Below are 12,540 nucleotides of genomic sequence, written 5' to 3'. Positions count from 1 at the left end.
CTGCACTATATCTTGTAAACTTTTTCACACCTATGTCACCCTCTGCACAGTCACATAAACCCCGTGGGTCAACGTTGACCACTTTAGGAAGCCCTGTAAACTGATAGCTGAAAAACTCACATCTGAATACAGTGGTACCTCGGGTTACATACGCTTCAGGTTACAGACTCCACTAACCCAGAAATAGTACCTCAGGTTAAGAACTTTGCTTCAGGATGAGAACAGAAATCGTGCTCCGGCGGCACGGCAGCGGCAGGAGGCCCCATTAGCTTAAGTGGTGCTTCAGGTTAAGAGCAGCTTCAGGTTAAGTACGGACCTCTGGAATGAATTAAGTACTTAACCTGAGGTACCACTGTAATACTATCTTTTCACTCTTTTGATTCCCGATAACTTAAGAGATTAGCATGTGGGAGTTTTCTCCTGAAGAAGAAAATTGCAATTCCTTGCCCATGCTGTCCCTTAGCTTGAAGAACAGCAAGTTCCAGAGGACTATGAAAAAAGACCCTTTTGTTTGCTAAGATAGAAGATGCAGTTTTCATCTTTGCTTTTAAGGATAGCTTTCTCTGAAGTTTGAGAGTAGGTTTTCACCAGCTAGGACAACCAATTGGCTGTGTATGAGTTTTTCTGTTTGCTTCTTGAACTTCTGTGTTTAATTTTCCTTAAATGGCTGTTTCATGCTTTCTTGTTTGTATGCTTCATTTGTTTTTATGGGGCCAAACAGCGCTGTAATTTGTTGGTTGTGCATTTTCTTCCTTGTAGAGCCCCTGGTACGTCATTCAAATTTTCGTTTGTTTGCCTGCATGAACCCAGCTACTGATGTTGGCAAAAGAAACCTCCCTCCAGGAATACGGAACAGGTAGATACAGAACGTACATTTTTACAAAACCATTTTAAAGCTGAGAACAACTTGTAGCTCTTGAGGTGTTTGCAGTAGCCTAGAATGCTGTACTTCTTTTGGTCTGTGTTGCATACATCTCTGATTGGCATGCAGTAGCTTAGGGATATGAGGGACCTGTGGCCAGCCAGTTTGTATTAAGACTCTTAACTCCCCATCCTCATCCCTGCTATAGCTGAAGCATGCTGGTGAGCTGCTATGTTGCAAAATACCTTTTGCTGCCAATCTCAGGAATAATAGACGTTGCACACTCTCTTTGAGAGCTGCAGTTGTCTTCAAGTGTCCTTTATGTCATCAGGTTCAGAGTTGGATACTAGAATTATATAGTGGTCTCATGGGAAAGATAAAAGGAGAATGATCTACATTGCTCTGTTGGCCATCTTCTGATTGTCAGCATTACATGTTAGCTACAAAAACAGCTGGATAAAAGGCTGGTTGGGTATATGAGTGGATTTTATGCTCACTTTGATCTTTCATAGCCCATGCAGTCCAAATTAGCTAGGCAAGCAAGAGCTGATGGTAGCTTGTCAAGTGTTCATTAAGCACTAAATTCCACAATTGCACTTTCATTTCCCCACTGAATTGCTCAACAGGTTTTGACTTACGGACAGTGTGACATCAGTGACAAATGCATGGTGTTATCACTGCCCCTGCAGAGCTCAAAATAATTCAGCAGCAATATCATAGTAAACCCAGTATCCTAGGTTTGAGTGTATAGCAGATGAAAGGATTCCAAAATTTACCTATGATAAAAAGTCTATGTTTTTCCAGAAACAACTAATGCTCAGATAAGCCAATAGAAGTGCAATTTAAATATTTTTGCATGTTTTAATTTATTTTTAATGGTATGTTTTAACTTTTGGGGTTGTATTCAGTGTAGCGTTAAGTGGTCCTTTGTGTGAGAAGAATGACTTCTGCTTGCATGGCAGGATATCTCTCCCCCCTTCCTCTGTGTGCCCCCTAATCTGTTCTGGGGTTTCCCCAACCTTCTAGAAAGGTTTGGGGATGGCGGGGGCAGTGCTCCAAGACCAAAGGCAGATTTCCTAGGCTTGCTACCTGACTCCTTTTTAATTACAGCTCTTGGGGGTTGAACCTGGGACTTTCTGCATGCTGAATTATGTGATTTCTAAGTAATCTGCAAGCTTTCACCAAATGGCACTCTATTAAACATAAAGGGACCCCTGACCATTAGATCCAGTCGTACTCTATTGGTACTCTATTACTAGTCTTCAATTCAGTACATTTGTAATTGGTTGTGATGTCGACAGGCTGGGGTCCGTGATCAAATATCAGACTTTGGTATCTATAAGCAGACAGGTTTTTACAATGTAATGTCGTCTTGTAGGTTCACTGAACTTTACGTAGAAGAGTTACAAAATGAAGGAGACTTGCAGATTCTTATCATGGATTATCTCAAAGGGCTGAATGTGAGCAAGAGCGTAGTGCAAGGGATCGTAAAGTAAGTTTTTGATGAACAGAAAGTATTGTATAAATTGTAAGATCTGATAAGAGAGTCTTTGGGAAAGTTTTGTTGCATTTAACTTGTAGCAGTGCTTTTTCTGAGGGGGATGGGAGATGCACTGGTACGCATACCCCTAAACATTTTGTGAATCTAAGTTTGGCCTCATTAAGGCACAGTATTTCAATATGAGTAGGAAAATGAGAGTACCCCTAAACAATCTTTAAGGAAAAAAGCACTGACTTGTAGTGTGGTATTTCTAAAACAGGGGTAGTTAACCTGTGGTCCTTAGAAGTTGCTGCACTGCATCTCCTATCATCCCTGAGCTTTGGATACTCAGGCTGACGGTGATGGGAATTAAGAGTTGAGATTGCGTTTTTCTGCCTTTTGAACTTCCTCTATGAGTTGCCATTTCTTTGGGCTCATTGCAGTTCAGAACGTCAAATAATTTATTTAAATTATGCACCAGATTCCAGATGTGCATCCCAGTTGCTTTCCATGTTTTTACTAAATGAGTGTGAGCTGTACGCCCTCAGTGTCATTGTCTTAGCCAATATCACTGTCAGTCAAGATATATGGGTTTCCCCCTGCTTTTCTAAGCCCCAATATTTGAATAAATTTTAATCAGAAGCCTTGAGTATTTCAATTTTATTCTACATTAGCGTAACATGGATGCCCTCTTCTCTCTGACAGTGGTTCAAAAGTTCATTGTAACTCTTAACTCCTGAAATTTCTGAGGAATTTTCATGTTTGAAGACTTTAATTTCTTTAGAAAACTATTTATTATTGGATAATGTATTGCACCACTTTATTTTTCTATAGCTGGGGTGAGATTAATATGAAGGGGAAAGCATTTATCTTTAACCACTGTTTTCAATATTTTGGATATCTTAAATACCTAAATAAAATTATCAGTAATTTTAATGTTATATTTTATAAAATGCTTAGTTTTCTTTACGAGTTTTGTTAAATAGATACATCTGAATATTTAGGGACTATCTCATAGAGGGCCTCACTCTATATATACTGCAACACACGAGTCCAATTTATTTGAGTGGTGTGAGATTCCAGGGGTCCCATACATGATAAATGCAGGATCTGTGTTTCCTTTTGGAAAAATGGGGCACAGTGGAGCCTGTGTTGTTTTTATGATATATGGTTTATTTACGCATATATACAACATGAAGCCTAAAAGGAGGAGAATCCAAGCATTACACCCATACAGATGGTCCCTTGCTCTTTCATAGCTGTGCTCCACTTCTAGGCAAGAGAGCATTTTGGCTTAGCACAGACATTTAGAATTGAGCTTATTTTTTATGGCAGTTTCCTCTAACCTAGTGCATTCCAGGTTGTTTTTACACTGCATCTCCCATCATGTCTGTTGCCCAAGCTGATTGGGATTCATGGGAGTTGTAGTCTTTCACCAGATGTTCTGGAAGACTGATAACGTGATATATAGACTGAGCCTTACCTGGGTTGGTTAGCAACAATATGGAGTGAAATCTCTTTTGCACCCTTATTCAATCCTGAAGGAGACAATATTTATTCAGGAAAAGGAACTCCGCAGCACATTGAGGTATCAAGCCCCTAGATAAATTAACTCCTGTTAATATGGTAGAAAAATGAGTGTAATACATGAAAAATATGCTTCATATATATAACCCTTCGCTTCTGCAGCTTTTATTTGTCTGTGAGAAAGGAGTGTGAAACAAAACTGGTAGATGGGACAGGCCACAGACCTCATTACAGCCTTCGTACTCTCTGCAGAGCTTTGAGATTTGCATCATCCAACCCATACTGCAGCATACAGCGCTCTCTTTATGAGGTGACTATCTTTGTTCTCTGTTCTTAAACTTGCTTCTCTCTTCCCTTTTGTCTTTAGACAAAAAGAGAGAGAAATTCTCTGGCGTTAGCAATTAAAATCTCTTTGAAACTAGCTACTTTTAAAAACCCCAAATCTGTTTTCTTCTCAATAGGGCTTTTGCTTGGGTTTTCTCACCCAGCTTGACAGAAGTTCTTACCCTGTTGTTCAAAGGCTAATATGTCAGCATATTCTGTCTGGAAACGTGAAAAGCATCCTCAAGCAGGCAAGTAATTTCTTACTATTTGTGTGTGTGTGTGTGTGTGTGTGTGTGTGTGTGTGTGTGTGTCTGAATGGAATTGTTCTCAGATTGAGTTCTCCCCTCCTCCTCAGAATTTGTTTGGAGTATGACATAAAATACATAAAACGGAACAAAACTCAATTTGAATTCTGAGTTTAATTTTACCCACCCTGGATTAAATCAAGGGTTTCCCATTTTCACCTGGAATGTTTGCTGAATGGACTGACATCGATCAAAGCCTCCCACTTGGAGGAAGGTGAAAGACAATTGTTACTGATCTCATCTGCGCACACCCTAGCAGTACCTTTCACACTGTTTTCGAAAGCCCCCGAACCATCTGGACGGGTCTGCAGGAGAAAGTGGAAATTGACAAAATGCTCCCTCCCTACCCCCACCCCCCCAATCCCCATAGGAGCATCCTATAATGAAATTCCACTTACTGTACAGGAATGCTGAATCCATGTAAGGTTTGGAAATACATTGGCTTAGATCTAGAGTTCATTCCTGCTGATGGAAAGGTGAGAAGGTGACTTTTTCCAGTTCCCCTTCCTTCTGCATTTGGAAATATTGTTCAGTTTGTTGGGGCCATTTCTATAATAGTGTGAAAGGTGATTTGGGGGGTGCAAGATGGAGGGAAAATAATAATAATAAAAACCTTTCATCCACTTCTGCCAGTGAGATGCTGCCTGCTGGATCAGAAACCTTCCATGAATGGAAGGAGTCCTTCTGTTCTCAGAGGGAGTCTAATGCATTGTTTTAATATATCCCTCCTCCCAGGTGTAGACTCTGTGCTTGCTTGGTGTATTATATCATAACCACAGCATGATAATCTTCTGCATCTCACATATGAAGGAAATACCACGTGTATTCTGGGGTTCTAAGAATGTGTTGCTTAGCTAAACAAAGATATGCGGAGATAGCAGTTCATAACATAAGCTGGTTTTGTTTCTGTAATGTTGTTCTAGTCATTACCAGAACCTAAAGGAGGGAGAATGATTAAGGTAGAGGGATACTGGATTTCAATTGGTGACATGGAACCCACCGTGGACGAGACTTATGTGCTCACAGCTTCAGTTAAACTTAACCTCAGAGACATCGTCAGAGTTGTATCAGCTGGGTATGTTGGACCTCGGCTGTACCTTTTTCTTTCCTTTGGAAATAGTTTAATTTCGATTGGTGAGAATAAAATAATCACTTGCTATTTGTTCATGAGAGCATACTTCCTTGAATTATGGTACAGTGCATTTTTTAATTTAAGAATGTTCTTATTTTATAGGTACTGCAAAAAGCCAAATATTAACTGAAAACAGCATTGCAAATATATAAGCAATTGACAAATGTCTCTAACTGTTGTAGAAAAGCACAAAAATATTTTCTACATCAGTAATAACAGTGGGGGTGACGACTTAAAACTTTCTGTTCTTGATTGTTTGTAATTGGAATAATTTCTGGAGCATTGTTATGATTCTGGAATAAATTATGCCATACGTGTTCTTCAGTCTTTTTGAAATTATGGAATTCCGCTTTTGGAGATCCCATGATGTGAATTCTTTACGTGGCCAAATTTTGACGTATATGGGCCTAAAAATCATGACTTGAAATTCACTGAGTTGGGGCTGCTTACTTTCCACCTTGTTTTTGAATTCTTGCTAACAGGCAGCAAACAAGATGACAGCCTACATTTCTATGTATATATTAGCAATGTGAGGAATGTAAGCAGTTGTTTGTTTTGTTTTTAAGAAAACAGAATTTTGAAGTGTTTAAGACTCTTAACATGTATGTACAATACACAAAAGTGTCTCTTTGCTCCATGGGAGCGAACGACTACAATAAATATGTAGTTCAAGTTTCAGACATTTGCTGGAGGAGGTGTATAACATGACAATTAAGAAGCACAAATACTGTTGTCAGTTGTCCCTAGCTTTGACTTGTTTATTCTGAACTTCAGCGAACTTTTCTTTTTTTATCACACAACATAACAGGAAGCCCAAGTCTCATTTCTGGAAGTGCTCTTAATCAATATATGTTGTAAGAAGACCTTGAAGCCAATCAGGTACAGTGGTACCTCAGTTTACAAACTTAATCTGTTCCCAAACTCCATTCTTAAACTGAAACCGTTCTTAAACCAAGGCATGCTTTCTCTACTGAGGCCTCCCGCCGCCAGTGCCCTTCCACCATCCAGCTTCCATTCTTAGACTGAGGTAAAGTTCACAAACCGGGACACTACTTCCAGTTTTGTGGAGTTCGTAAACCAAATAGTTCGTAAGCAGGGCTGTTCTTAAACGGAGGTACCACTGTAGCTTCTTACAATGATAATAATAGTAATAGTAATAATTCACCACCATAGAACAAAACATCTAACTTGGCTGTTTTCTAATTCTTTAAGGACCTACCCAGTGTTGATTCAAGGAGACACATCCATTGGTAAAACCAGTTTAATACGCTGGGTGGCTGCTGCAACTGGGAACCATTGTGTTAGGATTAACAATCATGAACATACTGACATCCAAGAGTACATTGGTTGTTATACTTCAGATCCATCTGGGAAGCTGATATTTAAGGAAGGTAGGACTTTGATTATTACCTCAATCACTCAGTGTTTCTTTGCCAGCTGGTTCTCCCACTTGCTCAAACAGATGCTTGCCTGGCTGGGCAACTCATTTATTTCTTTTTTCCCGTAAATGCTTCATAGGTGTCCTCATTGATGCTATGCGAAAGGGCTACTGGATAATCCTGGATGAACTCAACCTGGCACCCACTGATGTTTTGGAGGCCCTGAACAGATTATTGGATGACAACAGAGAGCTGTTCATAACAGAAACCCAAGAAACAGTCAAAGCTCACCCAAGATTCATGCTCTTTGCTACACAGAATCCTCCAGGGCTCTATGGAGGCAGGAAGGTACATACATAGTTTCCTCAGATGAAGCTGGCTTTCTTTTGATATGCTATTCACACGTACACTCCACCATTTCTTCAAGGACCTTATGGTGGCATATGTGATTTCTCTCTTTCACCTTAGTCCTGTGCAGTAGGTTAGGTTGAGTAGTAGTTTGAGTGAAAGACTGGCCTAGAATCACCAAGTGAGCTTTATAACTAAGTGGTGAGTTGAACCTGAGTCTTCACCACTCCTAGTCAAACGCTCTAGTCTTTGAAGCATATCCAGAACCAATAGTGAAATCAGTCTCCAAGTTGCCAATCCAAAATGGTACCAGCCAAACACAAGAGAGAGGTGTCAACAGAGTTGGAAGAACCCCACTGTTTGCAGATGTGCACAGAAATCTTCAAGGGGGGGATTAAGAGGACAAACCCTTTGAGTATGAACATGTTCAGTGGCCATGAAATACTAGCTGACTGTTTGAGGGTGGGAAACGTGTTAAGTTTTCAGTGTGTGTGAATTTCTCAGTAGATTAACACTTGACAGGTGGTTTTTGTGTGTGTGTCTTAAGGTATTGTCCAGAGCTTTCAGGAACAGATTTGTGGAGCTGCATTTTGATGAGCTACCAAGTACAGAGCTAGAAACCATCCTGCACAAAAGATGCCACCTTCCACCTTCGTACTGCAGTAAACTTGTCAAAGTCATGCTGGAGTTGCAGGTATGGACAGTAATCTTTTTTCTCTTAATGAGAAAAGAATAGAGAAGTCACTTGAGCCCTAGTTGTAGTTTCGTGTCTTATACTCAAGGCGCACACATTTATTGGCTCTGGGGTTTTTTTTTGGGGGGGGGTTATTGTTGAGCTACATAGCAACCTACCAGAATTTGGCTCAGGGGACTGATGGTCATTACTGAAATATTGGTGAAATTTGGACAAATAAATGCTACGAAGACAACTTGGAGAGTTGGTGGTAAGGAGGGGAGGCATTGCAAGAGTAGTGGAAAATGCAGTTGTGGGTACAGAAAATTGTGTTGGATCATGAATGCTTTTATGTCATTTTAAATCTAGTCTTATCGCAGAGGTTCCTCAGTGTTTGCTGGCAAGCATGGCTTCATTACCCTTCGGGATCTCTTTCGTTGGGCTGAAAGGTACCGATTAGCAGAACAGATGGAGAAGGAGTATGACTGGCTTCAGCATTTAGCAAATGACGGTGAGTCTCCACTCATTTCTTTTCAACTTACACAGCCAGTGTGTCCAGTTCGGTAGCCGCATTTCAACCGTTTTTCAAAAGCGGTGAACATCCTGATAAATTGTTGTCTTTCTGTTACTAGGATTTATGCTTCTGGCAGGAAGGGTCAGGAAACAAGAAGAAGTTGACGTTATCCAAACAGTCATGGAAAAACACTTTAAGAGAAAGCTGCATCCCCAGCGCCTCTTCTCAGAAGAAAGCGTAAAGAAGCAAATGGGTAAATTTGAAAAACGATAACAATAATAAAAGAAGATTTAATGTTTGGCTGAAGCTAATTAATTTGTTTTTGTTTATTTCCTTCCCCAACCCTATTACCACTTTGAACCAGCTAAAGCATCTAGGTGGACATCTATAATGGGCGATGAATTCAGTCACATTGTGTGGACTCAAGGGATGACAAGGCTTGCCATTTTGGCAGGCCGAGCATTAGAGTTTGGTGAACCTATACTTCTGGTTGGAGACACAGGGTAAACCAGTCTTCAATATATTCATTATTAGTTTTATTTATTTTTTGCGTAGAGCAACAGACAAGTAGCTGGCGCTTAACTGACTGCAAGCTTTTTGTTATGCAGGTGTGGCAAAACTACTATTTGTCAGATATTTGCAGCATTGGCTGGTCGGAAATTACATTCTGTGAACTGTCACTTGCACATGGAGACCTCTGACTTCCTGGGTGGACTGCGGCCCATCAGGCAGAGATCAAAGGATGAGGTAAGTTGGCATTATGGTGCCTGATATAATTGAGAGCTTGAAAAATCCACCAAGTGCGTGTCTGTAAATGTATGTATGTATGTATGTATGTACACACACACTTGATCAGACTTTCCCTTTTTCTTTCAAACAGGAGTTTGATGGTTCTAGGCTGTTTGAATGGCATGATGGAGCCCTTGTCTTAGCAATGAGAGAGGATGGCTTTTTTCTCATGGATGAGATTTCATTGGCGGATGATTCTGTTCTAGAAAGACTAAATAGGTATGCACTTGAAAACTGGACATTTTTTAGTCTGCTGCCTTGGCGTGTCATTCACAAATGCAAATTGGATAAATCTTAACTTTTCCCTGGCTTCTTCTGATTCTTGCTGCTCTTCTAAACAACAAGAGTTGCAAAGCTTCTGTAGATTAGGCAAGTCTCTAGTGTTTTGTATGGGTGTTTGAAATTTAACGAGAACAAATATTGAGAACGTGGTTTTATTTCAGCGTCCTTGAAACTGAAAAGACGCTAGTGTTGGCTGAAAAAGCCAGTGAGGACAATGAAGTAGAACTGCTGACTGCAGGAAAGAAGTTTCGCATTTTAGCCACAATGAATCCTGGCGGCGACTTTGGGAAGAAAGAGGTAATGTAAGAAAATGCCGTTCTGTGCTGGCTGCCACTTTCAATTACCTGTAGTTTTAGGAATGAAAAAAATGCCTATGCCGACTTGGCCTTAGGGTTTTTCTAGAAGCTTGTAAGGCATTGCAACCAGTCCCACACCCTACCTTTTTCCCAGACCCCAGGCTCTTTGATAGTTACATTTCCCTTGGGAGCCCCATGCCCTTATCTGTAAGAAAGACCACACACATTCACACTCCCAGTTCTTTTATTTATGACCTAATTACCACAGGGAGGAAGAGACAGGATAGCTCTTACTACCAGGCCTTTCAAGTCAAGTAGGAGTAAAGAGTACTAAAATAATATTAAACGGTTAGGAAAAGCTGTTTCAGTATAAATTCATATCTCATTTGTTTCACCACATAGTGATCCTTTGCAGGGGTGCAAATTCATATCTCATTTGTTTCACCACATAGTGATCCTCTGCAATCTTTTTGCAGACTGAAAAAAGATTCCCTGCCCCGACCTAGCTCCACATGGAGCTCTGACAGCTAATTTGATTGTTTGATGATTGTTTGATTGTTAGAACTGAGTAAATGTGTTATTTCCTAGATAGATAGAATTAATCGGAAAAATGTGGAAATGGTTGAAATTAATAAAATTAGTGATGATGAAGAAAATGCAGCATAAAGAAGTGTGGGTTGGTTTGGGATCCTGTAGTAGATCATATTATAAGACTATTAGGAATTTCAGGGGCAGGAATTAATGTCATTTTCCTCTGAGAATGTCATAAAATATCAAGACTGTTAAGCTGCAAGTATGTTTGTATGAGTAAATCGTTTTTCTAAGGATAAATTAGGTCAAATAAAACATTCATTAAAAAAAATGAAAACTCATTTTTATGCGGTTTTGTTCTTTGACACACACTATTCTAACTTATTGTGCTTTTTGATACTCTCTTACACATTATTTATAGCAATATGTTTTCCCTCGTTTTATAATTCTTCTGTTTTCTCTTTTTATCCCAGTAACCCTCTTTGAGGATTCTTAAATTTTCCTCTGAGCAGTTCCCTTCATAATAACTGCACTTAATATTTTCTTGCCCATAGCTGTCGCCTGCCTTGCGTAATAGATTTACAGAAATATGGTGTCCGCAAAGTAACAACCGTATGGATTTAATGCAAATTGTAAACCATAATCTTCATCCAGGACTCTGCTTTGCCAAACAGAATGACAAAGGTAAATATCAGAGGTATTTGTTCACCAACTCCATCACCTACTTATTCTCTCTGGGTGTCCCTCTGCTTATATCAGTAATGGGAGACCTTTTCAGCACGAGGGTCACATTCCAGTGTTGGCCAGATTAAGAAGCACCTCTCCCCTCTTCTTTAAAGCTTTCTCTTCTTACTCTAGTGAGTTTTAGGGCTGCCATGCTCTGCTGGTTTAATCACATTCAGGCAGGATTTTCCATCCTTTGTAGGCCAGGAAGAGAATAGAAAAAAGAAAGAACAGAAAAGATGTTAACAGTCAAAAGAGACTTTTATGAAACTGCTAAAGCAGTTTCAAAACCAGTGAAGTGGTTTTGTTGCTGAAAAACGTCTGCAATCACTTCTGAGTACCTTTCTCCCTAGTAACCAGCCTGCACTCCTCCGTTTCTGTGTCCCAGTGGGGTTTCCTTCTAAAAGACCTTCTGTTCTTGCAAGTCAGCTTCTCTCAGATTCTAAAAGCTAAGAAGTTAGTTCAGGCGGTTCTGAAATAGTCTCACTCTCTTAAACGCTGCCCATAGGTTTTCCTCTAAGCTGAATAATATTCCTGTGGAGAAGTCCCATGGGACTCCTCCTACAAATGGCACAGACTGAAGGTACCACTTACCTGTTGTTCAGACGCGACTAGCAGATAACAGAAATTGCAAACATGTGTGATCTTGTGACACTGCAATTTTTCACTTGAGATTTAGTCCAATGCATGTTTATCTGGCAGTATGACAAATTGAATATAGCTTACCTTTGAGTATGTTTCAGATGCTGTATGTTCCAAATTCTATACTTGATAAACCTAGATTGTGGAATTGAAATATATTTGCATAATACTGGGGTCATTTTAAGTGCGAAATCAGTTTCCTTTTGCTTAAATTTTATCATTGCCTGGACAGTGATTTAAGGAAGAACAGTTCGAGCTCTTAGTACGTTGAAAGGGATAAAAAAAAGTTTGGAATTCAGTGACTAGATTCTGTGGTATAGGCAGAGGTTGCTATGCATATTGTCACCAGAGACCTCATTTGAACACAGCTGTAAGTTGCTGTCGGAAAAAGCTCTTGCAAATTGAACATCTAAGGATTGTTCTAGTCCAAATATATGTGCATGTTATACAGGTCTGACCTAGGTTCTTTATTATCCAAGGTTTTAAATGAAGGATGAAAAAATAAGTAGTGCTGATGAAACATACTCTCTTATTTTTTCTATCCTTGGCTATATTCTCTGCATTAAGATGAATGTTTGTCCTCTTAGGCTTAAAGTAATGGTCTGGGCCAAAGTTCAGTCACTGTGGACAAAGAGACCAATGAAGTTGCAGGATCAAAGCATGTTTTGAATTTTGCATCTGCTGATTTACTTGTGGACGGGTTTTTTTTTTTTTTTTTTTAAGCATTCAACCC

The 12,540-nt window shown here is 39.8% G+C and overlaps 1 protein-coding gene across 1 annotated transcript in view; it reads left to right on the top strand.

The window, feature by feature from the left end:
* MDN1 (midasin AAA ATPase 1) overlaps positions 1–12,540 on the top strand; it is a 94,196-nt gene that overhangs the window by 16,770 nt on the left and 64,886 nt on the right. Inside the window, exons 19-33 of the mRNA XM_081857568.1 lie at positions 760–856; positions 2,241–2,354; positions 4,032–4,179; positions 4,331–4,441; positions 5,422–5,573; positions 6,843–7,021; positions 7,149–7,357; positions 7,905–8,051; positions 8,400–8,541; positions 8,663–8,797; positions 8,909–9,047; positions 9,153–9,291; positions 9,425–9,552; positions 9,777–9,912; positions 10,997–11,126. Of these exons, the coding sequence (XP_081713694.1) occupies positions 760–856; positions 2,241–2,354; positions 4,032–4,179; positions 4,331–4,441; positions 5,422–5,573; positions 6,843–7,021; positions 7,149–7,357; positions 7,905–8,051; positions 8,400–8,541; positions 8,663–8,797; positions 8,909–9,047; positions 9,153–9,291; positions 9,425–9,552; positions 9,777–9,912; positions 10,997–11,126 (2,106 nt within the window). The remainder of the gene's footprint in view (positions 1–759; positions 857–2,240; positions 2,355–4,031; positions 4,180–4,330; positions 4,442–5,421; positions 5,574–6,842; positions 7,022–7,148; positions 7,358–7,904; positions 8,052–8,399; positions 8,542–8,662; positions 8,798–8,908; positions 9,048–9,152; positions 9,292–9,424; positions 9,553–9,776; positions 9,913–10,996; positions 11,127–12,540) is intronic.

The sequence above is a fragment of the Podarcis erhardii genome, assembly GCF_964252035.2.
Source record: "Podarcis erhardii genome assembly, chromosome: 3".
Taxonomy (NCBI): Eukaryota; Metazoa; Chordata; class Lepidosauria; order Squamata; family Lacertidae; genus Podarcis; species Podarcis erhardii.
The sequence above is the reverse complement of the archived record's forward strand: the minus strand, read 5'-3'. Positions and strand labels throughout refer to the sequence as shown.